This window comes from Archocentrus centrarchus, chromosome 21 (genome assembly GCF_007364275.1).
Source record: "Archocentrus centrarchus isolate MPI-CPG fArcCen1 chromosome 21, fArcCen1, whole genome shotgun sequence".
Taxonomy (NCBI): Eukaryota; Metazoa; Chordata; class Actinopteri; order Cichliformes; family Cichlidae; genus Archocentrus; species Archocentrus centrarchus.
In genome coordinates this window covers 21,721,578-21,745,140 of record NC_044366.1, presented here as the reverse complement: position 1 = coordinate 21,745,140, position 23,563 = coordinate 21,721,578, and the positions used below count along the sequence as shown (strand labels likewise).

The 23,563-nt window shown below is 40.0% G+C and overlaps 1 protein-coding gene across 1 annotated transcript in view; it reads left to right on the top strand.

Moving 5' to 3' along the window:
- The first annotated feature begins 4,338 nt into the window (after window positions 1-4,338).
- nalf1b (NALCN channel auxiliary factor 1b) overlaps window positions 4,339-23,563 on the top strand; it is an 89,769-nt gene continuing 70,544 nt past the window's right edge. The window contains exon 1 of the mRNA XM_030758397.1: window positions 4,339-5,575. Within this exon, the coding sequence (XP_030614257.1) occupies window positions 4,850-5,575 (726 nt within the window). The 5' untranslated portion in view covers window positions 4,339-4,849. The remainder of the gene's footprint in view (window positions 5,576-23,563) is intronic.

Sequence of the window (23,563 nt, the reverse complement as noted above, 5' to 3'; positions counted from 1 at the left end):
AGCCCTATAGGGTTTACTAAGTAAAAGAATGGAGAGGAGGAAGGAGAAAGATGATGGCAGCAGAAAAGAGAACAAAATGCTGACAGTACATTGAGATCTGGGGAAAAGACGATGAGAAAAGGAACATGCATCTAAAAGCCCACCATAAACAGCAACCAAAGAATAGAAAGAGATATGATGACCGTAGGTTATAGCAGTCTGTTTCGGTGTTGATGTTGTGAATGCTCCAAATTTTACATTAGGCAAATGGCCATGTGTGATGTAGAAAGCAGTGAACTCCAGGACACAAAAAAACAAAACAAAAAAACAAACTTGAAATACTTCTTAAATATGGATTTTTAAAGAACAATCACTGTCAGCATCAGTTATAAAAAGTATCAGTTTAATCTCCTTGTGTGACTCATGAAAACATATAATGTGATCACTTTTTATAGTCAAAAATACTGAAGAAGCATCAAAGATGGCACTAAAAGGTACCAAACCTTCTGCTTGTGTAGTTTCAATTTGTTTGTTAGACATTTATAAATAGATTTTTTTTAATGGTTTGTCTTCATGATGATCCCTTTGAGAAGCCAGACAAGACAATAATGTAAGAATAGATATAAAAAGCTTTTTGACATTGAATTACTTAATGCTTTTGATGCCCCAGAAGCTTAAATGTATAAATGGGCAAGAGCCTAAACTGTGTAAATTACCTTTGATGTAGCAAGAGCGACATCATTATAAGGTGACAGTACAATATATATATATGTGTGTGTGTGTGTGTATATATATATATATATATATATATATATATATATATATATATATATATATATATATATAATGTCTATAGTTGTTTCATAGGAAATATACACACACACACATCAGCCAGCATGAATAGTGGATGAGTCATGTCTGCCAGCCCTTACTGTTACTGTGATGGCTCCAGATTTAAGGGCCAGCAATCTGCATTCATTTCACAGACTCCCTCCTTTCTCTCTCTTTCCCCTCTGTTTCTGTTTGTATACTCGGTCTCACTCTTACCCTGACACTATTTCTGTCTCCTTCACACACACACACACACACACACACACACACACACACACACACACACACACACACACACACACACACACACACACACACACACACACACAGGTAGAAAAACATTGGAAGTGGGATGAAGCTGACACCTCTCTGCTGTGCCAGGCACACACATCCCATATGTTGTTGATAGGTCCTAAGACAAGACCAAACATGGAAAAGGTATTTACAGTTTATAAACACATAGTGTACATTTTGCTTACAAGGACCATTTCAGAGAAACATTTTTTTAAGCCACTTAACACTGACCTGTGAATCACTTAAGCATAAAAAGGCACATAACTCCAGGGATGAACCAGTATTTTATCTGAACATAACAGACAACTTAGCAAAGACACTATTTAAAATTGTATCCTTAGCCACTTTGTTATTAGCAGTCTGTTGCAAAAACACATAATTTGTTCTTGTTTCCTTCACCAAATCTGCATTCTGCAAAGATAGCACAGTCTGACAGGCATAAAATAGTATTTTTTTTTGCACCAACAAGGTGATTCCCAAAGAGTTATTAGCCAAAAACTCAGCATATCTTGGCAAGCTGTGCAGTGTGTCCTTAAAGAATTTGGGGACACGGGACAAGTGGAGGACAAAGAAGTGGCAGGCCTAAAAAAACTATCTACAGCAGATGAACAGTAACTGAAAGTCATGTACTTAAGAAATAGGGAAAAAAAATCCAGCAAAGCTCTGACACAGGACCTGAGAGATGTATGTGGACCTTCAGTTGATCCATCTACTGTTCACCAAAGCCCCATCAAAGTGGCCTCAGTGGAAGGGTGGCTGTCAATAAACAATTCTTAAGGAAGGAAAACAGGGAGAAAAGGCTGTGGTATTCCAAATTACACAAGAACTGGACTGAAATCAGGACCAACGGGTCTTATGGAGTGATTAATCCAAATGTAAAATTTTTGGTTTAAATCATCATCACTATGTATGGAGGAGGTCAGGAGAGAGGTACAACAGTGTTTATAGCCATCTGTAAAATACAGTGGAGGATCTGTCATGGTTTGGGGCTGCATTTCAGCCAGTGGATTTGGGGATCTTGTCAAAATTGATAGAATGATGAATCCAGAAAAGGTCAGATTTCAATTCACCATGCAATACCACCTGTAACAGCAATGGCTTCATTTTTCAGCATGACAATGGTCAATTTAACCAGCATCCAAAGAAGAGCTTTGAATGTCATTCAAGAACCCTGGAGAACTATTCCTGAAGACTACTTAAAGAAATTACTAGAAAGCTGCCTTAGAGAGTTCAGGTTGTGTTGAAAAAATTAAGGTAGTCATACCAAACATTGACTTTCAAGCTTGTCGGAATTGCAGAACTTTTGCTTTATATACTGTATTTGCATTTATGTTTGCACATTTTCAATAAATTGCTGCACCTATATAAAGACATGAAGGGTGGCTGAAGACTCTTGCACAACACTACACACACGCACACACACACACACACACACACACACACACACACACACACACACACACACACACACACACACACACACACACACACACACACACACACACACACAGAGCACAGTTAGGGTCAAAGACAGAGCATAAAATTATGCAAAGGTAGACTAGACAATCCCTGCCAAATTAGGACATCTATCCCCACAAGGAATGATCACAGGCTCCTGCAGTAATATGTGAGAGCAGTGAGTGATGAATGAGCATTCAAATACGCCTAGCAATGATACAGCAGATGTTTGCCAAATCACCATATGTGGTTTAAATTTCCAGCTAATGAATCAACCAAACTCTGGGCCCAGAAAACTGAACTTTCAGCTGCCGTTACATCTTAATGAGAATCACAAAACAGGGGTTCAAAAACATACAGCAAATTGAAACTCAGTATGTGACATTTTGGTAATAAATAATTCTGCAACTGACAACAAGGCAGAGGCAGCTTTTATTACTGCCTTGTTCCTTGTAAAGGTGTTGAAGACAAACACCTTGTTGGATACAGTTTTATGTTATATGTCATAAGTTCAGGTGATTTTTTTTTTTTTTTTTTTTAGCTTAAACTACCAACACCCCCCCCTAAAAAATTAGAATAGTTACATTTTTTTTTGTTTTGTTGGGAACAGTTTTAACAAGCCTATTTGAGAGAAAATTGAATAAACTCTCTAGGACAGTGAGCTGTCCATGGTACTGAATTTCAGTGCTGGCAGTTTTCCAACAATAAGGGAAATTCTGATTTAATTTCCTGACTTCTTTCACATTTTCACATTTTTTAGCACATTTTTGGCAAAGGGAGGCCAGCTGCACTAAAATTAATTGGATTGAAAAGAACTTTCTCCCCTTCAACAACAAATTGTAACGTAAGCTGCCTTCCGCCTGGCCTCAAGCACAAATTAATCAGGTAATCATATCTTGTCTTCTCCCCTATATGCAGCCCATTAACACTTAGCAACACTGTCTTGTCTCTTTGGTAGCACTCCAAGCCATGCATGCTGACAATGATTAGTAGCTATAAGGATGAGGATAAATACTGTAATTTACTTTCAGCGCCCTAAGAGCAACTGCATCCATTTCTCCATCCCACTCGCTTACTCGCTTTTCCTCTCTACCACACAAGTAGAGGTATTGTAGAGCTGTACTGCAGGTCATGTGCTTATTGGAAACCCACTGACCAAACACAACACAACCGACAGGACGGGACCCACTTGAAGGGAACAAACAATACTGTAAAACCTACAAGCACAGACCTTCTGCTTGTTCAGCTGCTTTCTACCTCAGCGAGTCAAGCATAACTAATTTTCTGTAATCTGTAGTCTATTCAAAGCTTGTGTTTAATTTGACCTTTTAAAGCCCGTGGTTCGGCATACAGCTCAACTTACCTGGCGTACGCCTATAAAACGGACCGGATAAATGAATCTTAATGATTATGTGCAAATAGTGAGTGCGATTTCTTAACTGCATGCTTCTTATTGCGAAAGAAACGCGTCTATCCTGCACCAAAAGCAAGATGTCGCCGCAAGTGTTTGTTTTTGCTCCCTGTCAGGACAATATTTGGCGACTGTTACTCATGAAGACATGAACAGATAGCCAAAACAACATCAACTACCCTTCTGTGTCCGTGGTCTCTCCCTCACCCTCCACGCGCTTGTGTGTGTGTGCGCGTGTGTGGTGTGCATATAGGTAATAAGCTGCTCCGCCACTGCGCAACGATGGAGCTATCGCAACGATGGAGATGACGCAAACAGATCCAGCTCTCCGAAAAAGTGTTTCAAGACGAACATGGCGGCAACTTAACCGCGGTCCAAGATGACAATGGCCAACAGGAGAAAGGATTCTAGGTTTTTCGCCCAGGTACGGGACAGAGAAACCAGCCTGCCTGCATCAAAAGGGCTCGTTGCTCTCCTTTAAGTGAATCTGCAAACCGAACGGCGGCAGACGCACAGCATCAGTACCGAGAGACTCGCAACAGCTGGTCTCCCTGCACCCCCGACGAAACAACAAACCCGGGGAGGGACGGTAGGGAGAGGGGGGCATGCGGTCAAAGAGGACGCCGTTTCCCCCCGGAGAGCCATGGAGAACCGGGATGCGGCAGCGCGAAGCTTAATCTGTGCGGGCACGCTAATTGGATCGGAATAGCTCCGATTGCTGCGGGCGCGATAGTGGAGCGCCCTGGACCGGCGGAGGCACAGCACCCCACCGCTACAGAGGAGAACCAACCGGAGTCCATCCCCCAACAAGTCAATGAGTATTGTGGCAGAGCAGCCCCCGCGGTGGAGTCGGCCAGGGCAGCACTTTCCTAAAATATGACCAGGGGTGCTTGGATGCGTCGGCAGCATGACGAAGGCTTAAAATACTGGTTTGCACCCCGAGAGAACGAGAAGCCATTTACCGAGTCGGAGAGGGCCCAGAGATGGCGACTGTCGCTGGCCTCTCTGCTGTTCATCACCGTCCTCCTCTCTGATCACTTGTGGTTCTGTGCCGAGGCAAAACTGACGCGAACCCGAGACAAGCGGTCAGACGAGGGGCTTGCAATTACAGACATGGGCGAGTACCCAAACTACGGACACCACATCCAAACATCACCTGACCCCCAGCGTCTCGCCAGAGAGCAAGATGTTATTTTTCTAGGGAATTCTACCAAACCTCTGTGGCGAATGGACACCTGTCACCCTGACAGCCTGTCCAAAGACTGCTTTACTTTCACGGACGCGGAGACCGTGTGCCGGGGCCTCTCTGGTAGAGGGGAAAACGGGACACAGTTGGCGTACGTGAATCTGAGCGATTTGTACCTTTCTTTTTGTAATTCCTACTCACTTTTGGATTTGTTTTACGGGTTTACGAATCTGGACGATATGAACTGCACCCTGGATATGGCCACTGGGGTGGATGTGCTGGGATGCAGTGAGTGTGTCCAGGCTTATCAGCGTCTTGACCAGGAGGCGGAGGACAGATACCACGAGTTTGAACTGCTGGTTCAGAAATACGAGACAGATGCATACTCGGTTAGGACGTGCATGGAGGAGTGCAAGGTAGGACTGATGAGGCCGGGCCGCGCACGAGCGCGCACCCATGCAGTGCATTTAAGGGGGTGGGTTCGCAGTAGTCATGGCAACCGTTGAGCATATCTGTCAGTATACTGGTATTTATTTTTTAGAGGTCATATTACCGTTAGGTTACCAGTGCCTCCATGGCATCCCTTGGCCTGTCAGGGCTTGCACAGCTGTTCCTCATGAAACAGCATGGGGAGACTAGAGGACAGTTCCACAGACACTGCTGCAGTCGATCATGCTCTGTCTTTTCCTCCGGTTTCTCTTTCTCTTGCACTCTTAGCCTATTAAAGGCTTCCAAAGGCTGTGGAAGTGACGGCTTGACATTTGAACTAAGGTCCATGCTTGTAACACAGCTTTCTGAGCAGAAGGGAGGGCTGTTGAGTGGTACTCATTTCAATATCGTTAATAGCACTCCAGTGATTTCTGTACCTAATCCAGGCTTTGCATTGTCCCCAGTTTACTTGTTGTCCCAATAGCACAGCAGCCTAAGAGCACGTATCTCAGGCTTTTGACTTGCATACAGACAGGTAAAAAGCAGAGTATAGTGGGGTCTGTATAATCAACTGCACACAGAGACACTTTGCCTTGTGTTAGCTTTGGTATCCAAGGCAGCCGTGTTGAACAATGAAAAAAGAGCTGAGGACACAACGGTTAAATTACACTTCAACCTGTTTGATTTGTTGTGCACTGGACTGTTGCAGAGGATTGTCTCTGCATCAGCTGCGTGTGAGCCCATGTTCACTGTCCATGGTGCTGAAACAAGGCAAAGGCCTTTTGCAGGATGTATCTATTTTCTTCATCCACTGTATTTGTTATGACAGTAAATTATGGCTATGTAGTTAACTCTATGGTCACAAAGACAATTGCTAACCTAATTCTTTGGACACCACATAGGAAATCTCCCATCTCTTTTGAGTCAACCTTTGGCACAATACCCCTGAGAAATATTAAATATTCACTGTTCATGTTACATGAACTGGACTGAGAACCAGTGGTGTTGAAAGTATAGAATATGGAAAATAACACTGGAGATGGGAGTAAGGCTTGACAAGGACAGAAGGGATTTATGATGTTAGCCTTGCTTGTACTGTATCTGGTGGAGGGTACAGTGCATGCATCATTAGACAACAGGCACTGTATTTGTAGGTTGTTTGTGTGCACACATAGTTTGAACAATTTTCTCATAGTGAACACCAATGTTTTGAAAAATTGTAACAACAGATGTCATCAAATGTGTGTAATGCCAGACAAGCTGCATAATCACCACAACAGAACTATAACAAAGGTGGGGACATTAACCTTGAAATGCAAGAAAACTTAGATTCAAACTATTGTCATAATTCTCCTGCAAACCAAGCTCATTTGTGCAAGATGGATGTTGTATAAGGGCAGATGGCTTGTGTACTGAAAATGCATGTGCGTAAACACGAATAGTTAATAGGACTATACCAATGATAAACTATCACAATGGAATCACACCCTGTATCATGTAAATAGCATATTGTGAGTAACGTATTTTTTTGTCAAAAGTGTGTGGATGGATGGGTACAGTATGTACAGTACAGTATGTGCATGAATCTATGTATTTCCTATGACATCTTAGAGCTGCTTCCCTATTATGTCATCTAATCAGCAGTGTGCCTTTGCACTCCTACTCTTTGCTAATGTAATAAGACTCAGGGAGGGCTACAGCAGCCTTTTAGCCCCTTTATCCCAATTTGAATTGCTAATCTGCTTTGGTGACCTTTGTGAAAGCACAGCACCCCAGGCCTGCATCACAAGCTGCAGTTCCTTGAAGAACCACTCTGCTGTACAATAAAAAGACTTTAGGCAGCTTGAAACAATGATTATTACTGTTCATACTCAATCTATCTTATTTCACTCTACTCGGGTCTCCCAAGCTTGCCAACACTTAAAACAAAGTTTCTTTTTAAGCACTTAGTGAATTGACATTTTACCACATAGAATTTGTGAGTACTTTATGTTGTCAGTGCTGTGCAAGTTATGTAGATGAAAGAATGGAGATATAGTAGAATCAGTGATGTACTGTAAGGTTGAATTTACAGATGGCAACAGAAAAATAACTGCCTTGAAGATGGAAAAATATCACAATTGTTAACAATGTCAATATATATTTGTAAATAGCTGACTATCTTCATGAACAGATTATAGAGTGGTCTGTCATCAGTTTGGCTGCAGTGTGTACAAACAGTATATCAACAGAAAAAACATACATTATAGTTCACAAAGTTAACATTAAATGATAACCAAACTTTACATAGTAAAGCTAAGTGAGATATTTTCAACAAAAAAAAAAAACAGAAATATCTATTAGTTTAGCATCTGTGAGTCAGAACAGAATGATGCATGGGCAGTCATCCAGTGTGAGTGGTATAAATAAAAAAATACAGTGAAAAAAGTACTTTTAATGAAATCCATATTCAGTGAGGCACTGACATTTAGAAATGTGCCTCTTATTTATAAAAGTTATAAATATTCCTTACCTTTTATCCATTAAAAGGACAAGGTTGTCAATATGCTATCTTGTATGTTATAAATACTCTATAGTGAAACAGTTGTGTATTTATCCATTAAAGATCCAATATTTATTAACTTTTTTTTTTTTTAATGACCTTATTAAAAGGAACAAATGGTCTTATAGCTGTCCTATAGATAGGGCATTGAATTTACAGTATCAGTATCAGATGCTACCTTTGACTAAGGTAACGCTCAGTCTCCACTTCATGCAAGTCTGTATAAAACCCAACTCATTTGCTAAAGTAGCAGCCTCGGGTGAAAGTGATCATCACCACGCTATAATGTTATTTAAACCTGAACAAGATCTGATAAGTTTTTTTTTTCCTCCCAGATTTGATGACATGTTGCTGCAGTACAGATATAAACAATAAATTAGATGATAGCTAAATCCCATTCAGGTGCTATGGTGCATGATACTTCAGTGTTGCACTCTCATGGCTCACTGAGATGCTTGATCAGAATAGACCAATTGTTAAGGTCATTTCAAATATGTGATGTCTCAGCTTCTCTCTCTTTTAAAGAAATCCATAAACTGAGATGGGAGACTGGCAACATTAAATGACATGTATCAGAGCAGAGGAATGACAGCTAGGTCCATAATATTTTGGACAAAGGCACACTTTTTATAGCTTTGCCTCTGTGTATCACCACAATGGATTTTAAATCAAACATTCAATATGTGATTGATGTGCATACTTTATGCTTTAATTCAAGGAGCTTTATAACAATTTGGTTATTTCCATACACCATCCCTCAATTTCAGTGGCTCAAAAGTAATTTGATAATTGACTGATAAGCAGTTTCATGACCAGATGAGGCTCGTTCCCTTGCTTTCACGACAAATGTAGCAGACATAATAATTGATGCCGAAGTGGTATTTTATAGCTTTTCACTGTAATGTTAAATATGAAGCCCAAAGAGATGTCAGTGCAAGTGAGGGAGGCCATCATTAAGCTGAAAAACCTTAGGAGTGGTCAAATTAATTAAAGTGTATGATGACATAATTATTTCCATGGTTAAGAAAAACAACTTCCTGACCAAGTGAAAAACACTCTCAAGGAGGAAGGTATATCATCAAGACACAATCAAAAGATGCTTTCATGAATGGTGGGTTTATAACAAGATGTGAACCACTGGTTAAATTCAAGAACAGGAACTGGGTCACTAGTGTTTATTGATGAGGTGACTGCTGATAAAAGTATCTGGATGAATTCTGAAGTGTACAATCCTATACTCGCTGCTCAGATTCATGCTGCAAAACTGACCAGACAGTGCTTCACAGTGCAAATGGATAATAATGACCCAAAGCAAACTGCAAAAGCAACCCAAAAGTTTCTCAAAGAAATTCAGTATTCTTGGCTAAAAAAAAAAATCATGCCTATTAAAAGTAAAAGCTACTGTAAAGGAGTCTAATGCCCAGCTGTAGGAAGATGGACTTGCATAAGAATATGTAAGACAAAACAATCACATCAAACCAAGAAAGCAGTTTAAGGTGTTACTATTACTAGCATGTATATGCTCAATGGAAAAACACATTAATCCATTACATTCACTCAAAAGCACACAATACTTGTGTCAAAGCTGTACTTACATGAAGACGTGTGAGTGCAGCATTTTTTTTTTCTGGTACAGTCATTGTCTGCACAGATAAGATTAATATAACCTGGGCTTAAAGTGACGAATCAGGATTTTGTGTACACCATAAAGCATGACATGCAACATAATTGAAGAGGCACGGAGCAAATATATTTTTCTGCATATATAAATGTTCAATGTGTGTGTGTGCTTGGCCCACACACTCTATTCTTGTGGGTTTTTTTTTTATTCCCCAGCCCATTTATGTTTTTCAAACCGTTTGATCTTTGTTGAATGTATCTGGTTACTTAAAAATCGCACATGTGCGCATGCACATATAAGCTTCAATTGCATTTATTTTTCTAGAGAGACAAAAGAACATGAAACATTCAGAATCAGACCTACTCTATTTGTTTACATCAACATACACACACACACACACACACACACACACACACACACACACACACACACACACACACACACACACACACACACACACACACACACACAGAATGAGCCCCATGCGCAGTGTTTCCTGCAGGTCCAGACCTGACTGTCCCTTCCGGTGTAATTTAATTTGCACTCCCATAATTCTCTGCTTCTCTGGTGGCTGTGTCTCCAGGGCTCTGTCTCAACATGTTGATCTCCTTTCTCCCTATATCTGTCACTGTCTCTGTCTTACTTTCACATCCTCTCCCTCTTTGTCTTTCTCCCATCTGTGTCAGAGCTCTGAGGAACCAAGATCACACACACATGTCTAGCATCCGTTTCTACGTTACCTTCACCCCTCTCTCATCCTCATAGACTTTTTGTCCATCGGGGGCCTTGTTTTCTCTTTGCCTCTGCCTTTCTGGAAATATGTGGGCGTTGAGATCTCTTTTCCTGCTCGAGTGGTAGATACTGATCTAGGATAAGGTCCTTTCCTTCCCTTGAATTACAGGCCTGTCCACATAGATCACTCTGTATGCTCCTCCACCATGCCTGTCTGGTCCTGTGCTTATTCAATCACCTTTTCTAATCTATTGCTTTCTATTTCAACAGGACTCTTCAGCTGAGCCCTCTTTTCATTTAGTTGTTTAGGTTTATGTGCTAATTCCACAGAGCCACTAAACACATAAAACAACCAAGGGTCTTGGAAACGGGTGTTAGTTTTTCAGGCATGTGGTCATGATGTCTCAGGTAAACTGAAGTAATGAGACAATAATAGCACTGTGTAAGAAGTCACATGATCATCAGGGTGAATACAGTTTATTTTGAAGGAAGCATTAATGTTTGTATCAAATTTCATTTGAAGCCATCCAATATTTGAGATTTAAAGTTTATTCCTCTCCTTGGAAACAGCAATAACACAACAAATTCCATTAAAACCTGGAATTTCTTTATTATATGAGCTGACGTTGATGAGTTGATATGTCCAAGAATTGGACCTGTTCTACTGAGAACCAAAGAATTTGGATGGGTCACTAGACATCATCTTTGCAACATTCTATGACAATCTTTCCAACATGTCATGATAATCAAACCCAACTGAACCCCACCCCACTATGGAGAAAAATCTAAACAAACTAAAAGGGTACAAGGCCAGAGCCCCAACTCACAATTAAAAGATAAAGGTGATCCAGAGCCACATAAAAATTTTATGTCTTCTTTCTTTGCTCGTGCTCCACCTCTCCGCCAAGTTTCACGTAAAACAGCCCGGCAGTGTTTGCTTAATCCTGCTTTCACACAGACAAACAAAGCAACAAATGGCAATGAAAACATTACCTCTGCCAAACAGAGCTTCGGCAGAACTACATGCAGCTTATTACAACACGTCTGTGTGTGCGTGCAATATACTGTATGTCTTAATATCACCTAAGAGTGACTGATAGCATATATATATATATAAAATGCTGTATTATTCATTAGTGGGCTTTATTGGTGAATATTGTTTGATTCTTAGTGGTATGCAGTAGAACTCTGTACATAATCAACTTTCAGTTTCTTTTTCCTGTGTTGATATAGAGACAGAGAATAGTAGAAATCTCCATTATCTATTAATAGCAAACATAGTGCTGTGGACGTGGCACTGTCAGCATTGAGGACTGCTGAACAAAGTACCATTCCAGGGCACATTCTAAGCTAGCCTGCATATTTCTAGTTTTTTACTCTAGCCATCACACGTTAGAGGTTGTACACTCTGATCATTTAAGACCATCTTTTATTCCCAAGTGTTTGTTCATTTAGAGGCTGCATGTTGTCCTTTATTTAACTGCTTCATTTAGGTCTCACAGCCCCTGGCTCTGATTTAAAGCAGAAATGTGTGTGGCCTGGGGGTTCCGCCATCATGATGACAGGTTTTAAAATTTTTACCATATTCCCCAAACCATTCAGTCTGGGATCATTGGTAGTAACACCATTAAAAGTCAAACAGATTTAGCATATGTTTCTGTTAACACATTTATTTTAATACAGAATTATGTTGTGCTAAACCGCTGTTTGTTGAAATGAACAGCTTTTTATATAAATTAAATGAACAAAGCCTTTGTCAAGGCACATGATGTACAGATGGTTCTGCTATCAACACAGACGGCATGGGCCTAGTAGATGTCCTGCACTTTTGTCTCTCAAATTTAATCAGGGCTCTGTTGCTTTTCTGCACAGCTCAAATAGATGCAGGGAAACTCCCCTTCATATGAGCTGCCAATGTTTGTTTCTCCCCAGGCAGGAGATAAGGGAATGCGTCTGTTCAAGAAGAACACAGCAGCACTCCCATGGAAACGCCTCCTCATCATCCTCTATTCCCTGTCTACACAACACAATGAGACCATACAGTCCCCTCCTTCATTGCCTGGAGCCTCAGCTCCAATCAACACATCCATAACCATTTCTTTTTCTATATTTTCCTTTCCTATGTTCCCTATGTTTAGTTAAGTCTCTACCACCATGTTAATGTTTCTTGTTTAGTTACTTCCGGTTTTAGTTTGCTAGTCTCTTGTTTTATATGCAATGTTTATAGCCTGTGTTGCCTCTTAGTTTGTTGTCATTGCAATGGGAAGGCATTTGTATTCAGTACAAAATAAAATGGACTCAATATCAGGAAACAAAGGGATCAGTAGGAGAGACCAAGCTGTGATAAGTAGAATCTGGATTGGGCACAGCAACCTTAACAGTACTTTTTTCATTCCTCTTGATTCCATGTATTCACCTGAACTTCCTATGACCTCGCCACATCTGATGAATTGGTCTCTGGGTTGTTCAGTTTGCTCCCGCTTGAGCCACTTTCTGTCTTGATGTTGCTCTCCAGCTCATTGGAGGCCCAGCTGCCCGATGGCTCAGCTTGTTCGTTGCCAGCTTCATTGTTTTTTCTGAAAAGAGAAAAACAGAGTACCATAGTATCGCCAGACCTGCCAAGTTGAGGACTAAGTCTTATGTTTCTGAACCAGTTGTTAAAAAGACTGTTAGCTGCTAGGCAATCTACCCCTGAGCCTTCAGTGGGTGCTTTGGAGCCCTGCAACTCCAAAGTCAGCTGAATGCCTGTGCCTGGGCCACACAGCTAGAAGCGGCTTCTCCACCTACATCTGTTGATGCCAGGTACCCTTTTCCTACCTTTGTCCTGGCCAGTTCATAGACTTTCAGTGGTTCCTGCACTTCATGCAGTGAAGTGAGCTCAGGATAAGCCAGAGAACCCTGGACATGCAGAGCTTCCAGAGCCAGACCCTGCTGAGCAGCTCCAGCCTCCATATCCTGAGTGTCCCTAGCCCATGGGTCCCTCACCTCCAGAACCTGAGCCCAGGAAACCCGCTCTGTCTGAACCTGAGTCCTTGGGTGTCCGACTTCATTGTTGGTTACCTACCAAGCCACGAGAAGGTCCTCCTCCTCCACCAGGGGGTCTCCGTCACAGTTATTGGCTTCTGGCTAAGCTTCCTGTCACGTCCTCTGATACCGGCCTCCACTGTCACGATCCTGGGTTTCTTACCCAGTTTTTGTGTTCTTTGATCTTTCAAGTTCTGTTTATTATTACATATTTTCATTTGTTTCCTCAGCTTAGTTTTCATGTATTATTCCATAGCTTTTATTTTTTTCCCCTCTTTTGTAAAGTTGCTATTTGAATAATCCTGCTTGTGAGTTTTAGTTTTACTATCTAGTGTTCATGGTTATTGTTAGTATTGTATTGCTCCTTTTAGTTATCGTGCCTTCCCTGTGTTCCCTGGTTTTAGTGAAGTCTCCGCCACCCTGTCAGTGTTTCTTGTTTAGTTACTTCCTGTTTTATTTTGCTAGCCTCTTGTCTCATGTGCATTGTATTTAGTTTTGCTTCCTCTGTCTTGTTTTCCCCGATTAGTTCCACCTGTGTTCCCTGGTGTTTCTCATCTCCCTAATTACCTTGTGTGTTTATCGTCTCCCCTCAGTTTGTTGTCATGTTGTACTGTTTGCCTGTGTGTCTTTTTACCCACTTTCCCATTTTAGCTTTTTTGGACTCAGCTTCCTTCAGTCCTTTGGATTCACTGTTTTCACCAAATAAATGTTATTCTTTGCTCATTTACTCCAATATCTGAGAGTACATTTTGGGTCCGTATTCCACTTAAACATGACACTGACAGAGATTTTTTACCCTGACACAGTTATTCTTTTAACTTGTAACCTGTTTAAAAAGGTAAGTATAGGCCTGTGTGTATGCATGTGCAGATGTGCCCAACTGTGTTTTGTGCAAGAGCAAACTGCACGTGTTCAACCAGCTGTTTTAGATGATAGCCCAAGTTGACTTATAATTACATAAAAGTTGCAATTACTACTTTTACTGTCCTCACTTCAATCTTGCATGTCATAAACAAATTATGACTTCTGCAAATGCACACTTGGCTAACTGTCTCTCCTGTTTCACTGGTATGCTTAGTTGAATGAGTTGGCGAGTGGGTGATGTGTTATGTTTGATTTTCTGTGACAAAGTGAACAGGGAAAAGGGACAAGAGAGAGTGGAAATTGATAATTGTATAAAATGCAATAAACATTGGAGACAGCAAATCTGCAAACATCAAGAATTTATTTGTTCAAAATAATACTTTTGAGGTGTCTTAGTGTCTCATGTTTATCTAAATCATCAGCATAAGAGAAAAGATATGTATGCTTCTGTGAAGACTTTGAACTTGTGTCCAGGATTTCTGTATGTAAATTTTATGAAGATGGCAAATGGATGAACTAGAAGCAATGTTATGAGCTTGTTTTTAAAATATTTAACATAGACTCAGCAGTTTGCCAAACTGTCGCTGAATTCATTCTATTGATTTTAGTTAAAAATGCGTGCAACACAGTCTGATCACAGTTTGTAAAATAGCTTTTGTAGTATTTCCAGATTCACTTACAGCAAACTGGCTGCAGTATTAGTTACAGGACTTTCACTTAAGAGACTACAACCTGAATATTTTATCTTCTATCATATTACCTGTAGAGCAAAGTTTCTTTCACACCAAAGGAAGAGATCTTGGTTTGTGTTGAAATGTTACATTCCCATCAGAGAATCTAAAAAAAAATGCATTGTACAGACACAATTGGAAACATGTACTGTGCATCGCAAAGAAAAGGTGGACAGATAAACTTCATTATGTGCAAGTGCTTCCATAACCAGCCAGTGACGTTCTTCTTTGTGCTGGGATACACATGTTAATTCAGTTCCTGTGCACTAGCTTGACAATGATTTGTAGACCCTGATTTGTTTGCTTGACAGAGAAATAAGCTTTTCACTGGGATGAGTCATTGATAAAAATAGAATCCATTCAATCAGAACTTTATTGAAGCTGCACTGTGGGAGTTATTTATAAAGTAGGGAGTGGTAATATGTGCTATATTGGTTATATCAATAAGCTGCAGTGGTGTTATACATAAAAGAACAGTACATGAATTATTCTTTAAATAAAATACATCTGAATTATGGTAGGCAGGTTGGGCTAAATAATTTAGTGAAAAAAAAATCTTATTCAGTATGATAAATGTGTACGTGACTCCCTACAGCTGGAAAGTGTCCAAGGTAACTGCAGCATTTTGTCACGTCCCCCAGCTGCAGTCACTAGCTCGTCCTCTCTCTGGACAAGAAGGAATTCATCTTAAATGATCTTAATTTTTATCCACGCATAAATAGTAGTTTACACTTAACCTTTGAGGCAGCAAGTAAGCTGTGAGGGGGGAAAAAATCCTGCTGTAGTAAAAATCCAGTTTAAACCACCTATCTTTAATCATCTTGAAGCTAAACCCAAACATAACCATTTTATGGTTGGTGGATATGCATGGCCAAAGCTGGTTATGCCAGTATTTGGTGATGATTGGAGTTCTTTCCACAAAACTGACATGTATCGAATTGTCTACACATAAATGCAAGAAGTGATTAGGAAAGCATTCCAACAAGATGCCAAAAAAAAAAAGTGTTAAAGTGTTTGTCTTTCTGAAACACTCAAGCTTTTGTCCTCCCAAGTGCATCAGGGAGTGGAACATTGAAGTAGCTAAGGTCTATTCCCTTAGCTGAAGTGACACTGAAATTGACCGTTATGCTTGCTGTCACAGTGAAAGCAACAAAAAGAAAGCACGATAGTGATTTCCGCATATAAGGTCATACAGGAGACGTAATCCCTAATCCCATACAAGGATCCCCTATAAGTGCAACGACTCAATAATCTGTGGGTGAAAGATGGCTACAAATCTTTCAGATTTTTGAAAGACATATAGAGATATATTTGGTCTGCATACTTTTAGCCATATTTCCACAGTGTTGCCTATAAAATAGTTTACCTTCTCTTTAGAATAATAACCAGCCATTTACACATAAGCACAGAACCTAAAATAATATCACAATCTTATTTGAATATTCACACATTATTGGTATTAGGGTAAATACATGGGTACTTATAGCGCTTTTCTACTGTGAACACTCGAAGCACTATATATATATATATATATATATATATATATATATATATATATATATATATTTATATTTATATTTTAACTACAGGCCTAATCACACACATATTCATACAAGTGCTTTATTCTGTGCCGAACCACATTCACACGCACACGCACACACTCACACTCCGATGGATGTGTCGGGGGCAACTTGGTGTTCAGTATCTTGCCCAAGGATACTTTGACATGCAGACTGGAGCAGCTCAGGATTGCACCACCAACCTTCCAACTGATAGAAAACCCGCTCTGCCTCCTGAGCCACAGCCAGGTGGTGACTGACGTGTTTTTGTCATAGAGCAGCTAAAGGAACACAATGAAACAAGAGCATATAGCATGTTGTATGCAACATGGAACCCACAATGAGGAGCAAAAAATAAATAAATAAAATTTTCTTTTTGCAAGTTCTTTTTGCAATGTGGGTCAACGGTGTATGTGTGCTAGTTCATGCAAAGTTCTTTCTTAGTTTGCTAAACTGCTAAATTTTTAAGCACCACACTCAAATAGACAGCTTAGTATTGTTCTGGTGTTTTTAGCCAAACAGCAGTTACATTGTATCAACCTTTAGACTGAACCAGTACCAGCTCTGACTTGCATGTAGCCTGGAAACACTTGGGGCTGGTTTTAGCTCTGTATAATGGAAGCGAACTTGCAGAAATAATAAGTGGGCAAGTGAGGAGGAAGGTGTAGCTGAAGCCTTGGAGTTAGGAATGGGGATTATGTTCTCATGTTTTAAGCACACAATTCCTCACACAAAAAAATTAAATGCACAAAAACTTAGAATTTGTTCATAATTGCTAATATTGAGTTCCATATGCAAATTAGAGCAGGTTAAGTGTTTGCGTGTGCAACGTTTCCACAAACAGTGGGACTGTGTGTGTACAAGTTGAGGGGTCTGTGTGCTTCGGTGTGCCATTGAGATTCTTGAAAATAAAGAGAAGATGTAAGCAGACCTTGGAGGCAGCTGGAAGCTGACTGTTCAAGCAGAGGTTAGAAATGGGATTGACATTTTCTGTTCTATTTTTACATTCTTACATTGTCTGATATGTATAAAAATAATACATTATTGACTTAACTCAACTTGAATTCAACACGATCCAATCAGTGTGCATAGCTACAGCCAGCCTGTTGGTTGATGGTGATGGGTTTAAAGCTTAAGATGCCAGAAGTGAAAAACAGACAGCTCTCTTTCTGAAGCACCTTTCTCATCCTCCCTCATCAGAGAAGCAAAGACTTCCTACAGTCTTAAAAACGGCTCATATTCTTTATTTTCCTAATCTGATGTGAAAGGTTCTACACTTGGCCAAAGCCTCAAAACAGAACCTGGAGTATTCCAGTTTCCTCTCAGACAACTTGAACTGTTGAAAGGCTCTTATGGACTGCTCTTTTATTGCTGCCTACATCAGCAGCTTGAAGTGCAATGAAACAAAATCTGTACTTTCTGCATCTGTATCTGACAGATGCAGGCCCAAGACAAGAGAGGAGAGAAAGAAAAAGAGACCTGTGGCAGCAATAGTGAAGTGTGCTGCGAAATCTACAGTCTGAGCAGAGAGACAGAAACCAGTCACAGTTCCCAGACTCTGGTGACATTCTCACATTACTGACTCATCACCATCATCAGTAGCTCACAGCATGTCCTGATTCAGAGAGAGCACAGCAGAAACAGTGAGAGAAGATAGACTCATGTACATGCAGTCTAATGTGTATAAAATCATACTGTACTGAGTGCACACAGTATGAGCAGACATGCACTATAGCATAACCAGCAAAAACGTGCATGGGAGAGAGGCTCGCAGCCAGCAGGTGACAGAAGCAAATATAAAAGGGTTGGACAGGGAGACAGAATGACAAATAAATGGTTAGATTAGTGGAAACACCAGTGATGTGTCTATCTTGATGGGATTGTGTCAGACAACCCTGACATCCCCTTACATACTGTATTTTCTCTGGGTTTTTGTACAAACAATTGATTTGAGCACCTAGTCCCACATAATCCTCTCCATTTTAATCAGACCAGCATTTCTCTCATTGAATGAGTACGTATGTAATTGTAGAGTGTGCTTGCATTAGTACATAGTGGGACAGTGGGATGCTACAGTATGTGGTAGCTGTTTTCAGAGCCAGCGAAAAAATAGCTTTAGAGGTGAAATTTGAAATGAACTTTTCTTACTATGAAGATTTTGGTTGATACCGACCTAGGACTGTCTTAATAGGAAGCTGCAGCTTGATGATCACTTGCTTATTTTAGTGTCACGTGTGGAACCAGTTGTGGTATGACAGGGTGTTGTTATACTACTAAAAAAGGAAAAAAAAACAAAAAACTGGGAAAGCCCAAACTATCAAGTCAATATGATTCAACAGCATCTTGAGTTTTCTCAACTTTTGACTGTTGTTGTTGGCTTTACAAGAATTCTGGCAAGTTAAAATTTCTTGTCCACCTATTTACAATGTTCGTGTGTCAGTAACAAAAGTTTTGGCTTGGCACAGGTTTTCACACCAGACTCCCTTCCTTTCCCATTCACCTGTGCTTGGGACTGGGAGTGGGAGTACACAAGCTTGTGACCAGTATTGGGGTTCATTGCTCAAGAAAGTATTGTGTTACATCAGTAGCGTTTTGTTGGGACAAGCAAAGCAAACAGTGCTTACCTTGTGGAATCGAAAAAGAGAAAAATAAGAGATAAATTAAAACTTACCAAAGTAAAGCAGTCTTGCTCATCTCATGGTGTTGCCATAAAGCACCTTTGCCTTTTTTTGCATCCATCCTTTACATTACTGCTATCTTGTGGCCGCAGTCAGCTGTTGTTGCTGCATGCCTCGCTTGTTTTGTACTCTTAGAAAACTAGGCTGTTTTCATTTTACGGGCGTGTCCGTCTCCCATTATCGGTGACTTGAGCTGGGCAACCCGAGAGGCCAACCGCGTTTTCTGGTGGTTTGCGCATACGTATTGTGGATAAACTTCTGGTATTTCACGGTAAACTGATGGGAGACCGGCAGGCGACGCAAGCTGCCGCTGGCTCTGTGGAAACACAGCTAGCACTAACAAGTAAAAGAGTTTCAATGATTTATCATTGTAACGGATGAGTTTCCGCTCGATAACCACCTTGGCCAACATGTGTGAAGATGGAGTGTGAAAAAGTTAATAACTCCTCTAGTACATTAGCAAGGAAAGCTCTGATGATGATGGAGAGGGGAAGGCAGCTCTGACCATGTGCGGTCTAATAAAACAGGCAAGTTGAGCAGGTGCAGGCTCAACCAGCAATTTCAGATTTGTATCAGAGAAAATATTTTGGTTGACTGAATGTAACCAGCTGTTCTGCCAATGTTGCACATTTCATTTTTCATAGTTTTAATCCCCATATTGATATTGACAGTTAACCATATCACACACTCCAAGCCTTTTAATTCAGCTGATTTTTGGTTATTAATATAAACTTATTCAAATATACTTTTTAGAAAATCAAACAAGATGTGTTTCTAAGAAAGTGGTCGTCACAGGACAGCTACTACAAACCTATGATTTTATAGACAATGATGCAGTGATCTCTGCTTGCTGTTCTATAAAGGTCACTGCACGCCACTGTGTTACGCATTACTTGTTGCTTTTCTTAAGTAATGCAGTACACTACTTAATTACTAACTGAAGAAAGTAATTTGTTACGCTCACTGTTACTTTCGCATTTCTCCATAACATGACCTAAAATGCATTTTCACATAATTACCAGTTAACAATATGAACCTGAGGCTACAGTACCATGCGCCAGCACAAACCTTAATGAGGACTCACAAGCTCTTTCTTTTAGTGTTTGAGTTTGAACACAAAGCTGACAACACAAAGAAAAATTGTGTGTGAAAAAAAGTCCAAAGGGACTTCAAAGTGCCTTTGGACTGGTGCACAGATATTGTAGAAATGGAGGCTACAATGCTACAATCCTGACTGTTCGTTATTGCTTTTGTTACCTGTGGATGATCAGGCTCTGACTGCTGGGCTTTGGTCTGCATCCGCGGTTGGTTATATCATCACTTTTTGCTAGCTTTGCGTTTGCATGCTGTCTGTGCACACTTGTAAAGAGCCGTAGTTGTGTTAGAGGTGTAATGCAGTTGTTTCTGTCCTGGATGCAATTTGCACTTTATCACTGTACTTTTGTCCTTTTGTGCAATAAAAATAAATGTAATGTGCATATCACAAGCTAGTATACAACCCCCTCTGGTCCCAAGGCCGAACAAATGGGAGGGCCGCATCTGGAGTAAAAAATCTGTTGCAAGTGGAATATGCAGATTAATTCATAGCAAGAAAAAAGAAAGCAGCTCAAAATTGTACAAAGTTTTGTTACTGATGCTTGGAATGTTTTCTTTACTCAAGAAGCATTTCTATGTTTTTTTAAGGTAGCAACACATGCCATTAAAGCTTGAATTTTATTGTTTGTTGTCTCACAGGGATATTGTAATCAGGTGAAGAAAGAAATTGAAGTTGCCAGAACTCTTGTAAAGTCAACAACAATATAAGTCTGTCCATGTTGCCTTGATATTGAGTTTTCTTTTTCTTTCTTCTTTTCTTTCTTTCTTTCTTTCTTTCTTTCTTTCTTTCTTTCTTTCTTTCTTTCTTTCTTTCTTTCTTTTCTTTCTTTCTTTCTTTGTACAGTGCAGTTATCTTCAGTCTCTCGATTTTTAAAGAGTAATGTTTTAATCATTGAACTTTACAGGCACTAATAGGTGGATTTTTTTTTTAACCTGAGTACAGAGCCAATAAAAAGTGCTGGTGCTTCATGTTTACTATGCAGGGATGAGTGACTTTGATCTTTTCATCTGACCTTTCCACAAATTAAACATATTTCCCAAAAGCTGGCGCATTTTTGTCAAAATTTGTCAAAATTGCTGAAACATATTTTCCGTTAATGGAAAACTTGAAGAGTAAATCACTTTAATTTTCTTAGCTTGCAACTCATTCTTTGTCAGCTGGTTGATTCCCCATTTTACTTTGTTCATCAAATTCCAAAAATCCAAATCATCACACCTTAACTTTAGGATTTTTTATTCTTGAATTAAAAAAAAAAAACACCTAAAGAATAGCAAATTATCAAATAAATTTTAATCAAAAAAAAAAGTTTTAGCTCTAACTCTAACTAGACATTAATAACTGGCAGCAGGTCAGTGATGCAGCTGTTCTTGCTTGTGGAATAATAATAAAAAAAGATGCTTTGATATAAATGTTTTCCAGGTGGGTCTGAAAAACCTCAGAAACAGCATTTAGACCATAGTACACTAAACACCTCCATTAAAACTGATGCAAATGAGTTTGCGTTGTCCTCTGAACAGCCCTCATTGTGAAGCCTAAGAGGCTGATTATTCACATCATTACTCCAGTGGCACCTAGCAACCACCTCACCACCGAGGAGCCTTTTGCATGTATGTTGTGTGACAAAGGCTTGACCTAAGTCATCCTTATCCCCACACCTCCTCTTGTCTGATAGAGTAATGTGGCTGTGGATAGAAGGGCAGAGAGGAGTTATTGATGGTTATAGAACATGAAAAAGGAACAAAGCAAGACAGAAGAGGGATGGAGTGGAGCTTGACCTGATGATGAGGGGTCTTATCATCTTATCAGCGCCTCTTCATAATGGTTTTTCACCTGCTGTGTGTGAAGTGGATGGTGGAGCAGTTACACTATGGGGCAGGGGTGGGGTGTTCACCTACTGAAGTTTCCTTCTTTGTCTAACATCCAATCACGCATTTGTCCCCAACCTACACCTGCCATTTCTCAACTGCAACCGTCACGCTTTCTTCACCTTTTTACTCCATCTTTCCTAATGTTATGCTTTATAGTTAATTTGTCTTCTTATTCTTTTTGCTGTCTTTGGCTACACGTGTGACACGGATGGAGCACTAGTTCTGATTTGCCTTTTTTGTTGTATTGCATTTTTTTTACAGTGGAACTGACAGCCCTTCAGTGACTCTCTAAATTATTTATCCATCGCTGAATTTTGAAATGCTCGGAGGAGGAACTGGAAGACTTCTCTTCTTTGCTCCCACGCCCTTGTTGTACCTCACTTTTTGAATTTGTGTTGTATACAAAGCTTACGCATGCAGGCAGGTCTATGGCTAAACATTTTCTCATGTAACTAAACTATTTTCAGATGCTCTTCTGGCCCTTTAAATGGCAGAAACTCTTCTAGGAAGTCAGAAATTTCAGGACATGGTGGTGTGGTGGTTGGAGCTGTCATCTCACAGCCTGAAGGTCCTGGGTTTAAATCCACTGGTTGGGGCTTTTCTGTGTTGATTTTACATTTTTAAATTGACTGTAGGTGTGATAGGCTGCTGACTTGTCCAGTATGAACCCTGCTTCTTGCCCTATGACAGGTGAGATAAGCTCCAGTCCCACTGCAACCCTGAACTGGAGAAGAGGAGAGGAAATAGCTGGATTTCAAGACAAACCTTCCACGTTTGTAAGAAACGAGATCTTATTTTCTCTTTCCAGTCCTCCCAAAGCAGTAACTACTAGAATCTTTTTCCTCTGACTGCTATGCAGGATCTTTGTATTAAACTTTAGGTTTAGGTGATATCAATAATGAGTTTTGATCTAGAATTTAAATTCTATTGATATTTAAATGATCATGATGCTCGGAAAAATGCAGAAATAGGCTAAATTTAGAGAAAGCCAAGCTGTTTTTCTGCACTTATATGCTGAAGCAGAAAAAAAAATCACTTGGGAGATCTCTGCTTTGGAAGTAGGCATCATTATCTTTAATCTTCCTTTATGCCTCAGAACAGCTTCTTTTCAGCAACAAAAATCACAGACACAATACAATAAATACATTTTAAAAAGTGCCGCTGACTGATGTAAACATTACATATCTAGCAAAACTGATGCGTTTTACTGTGACTATTCATTTCTGATCTTAAAATATCAAGGTAATTGAAGGATAGATA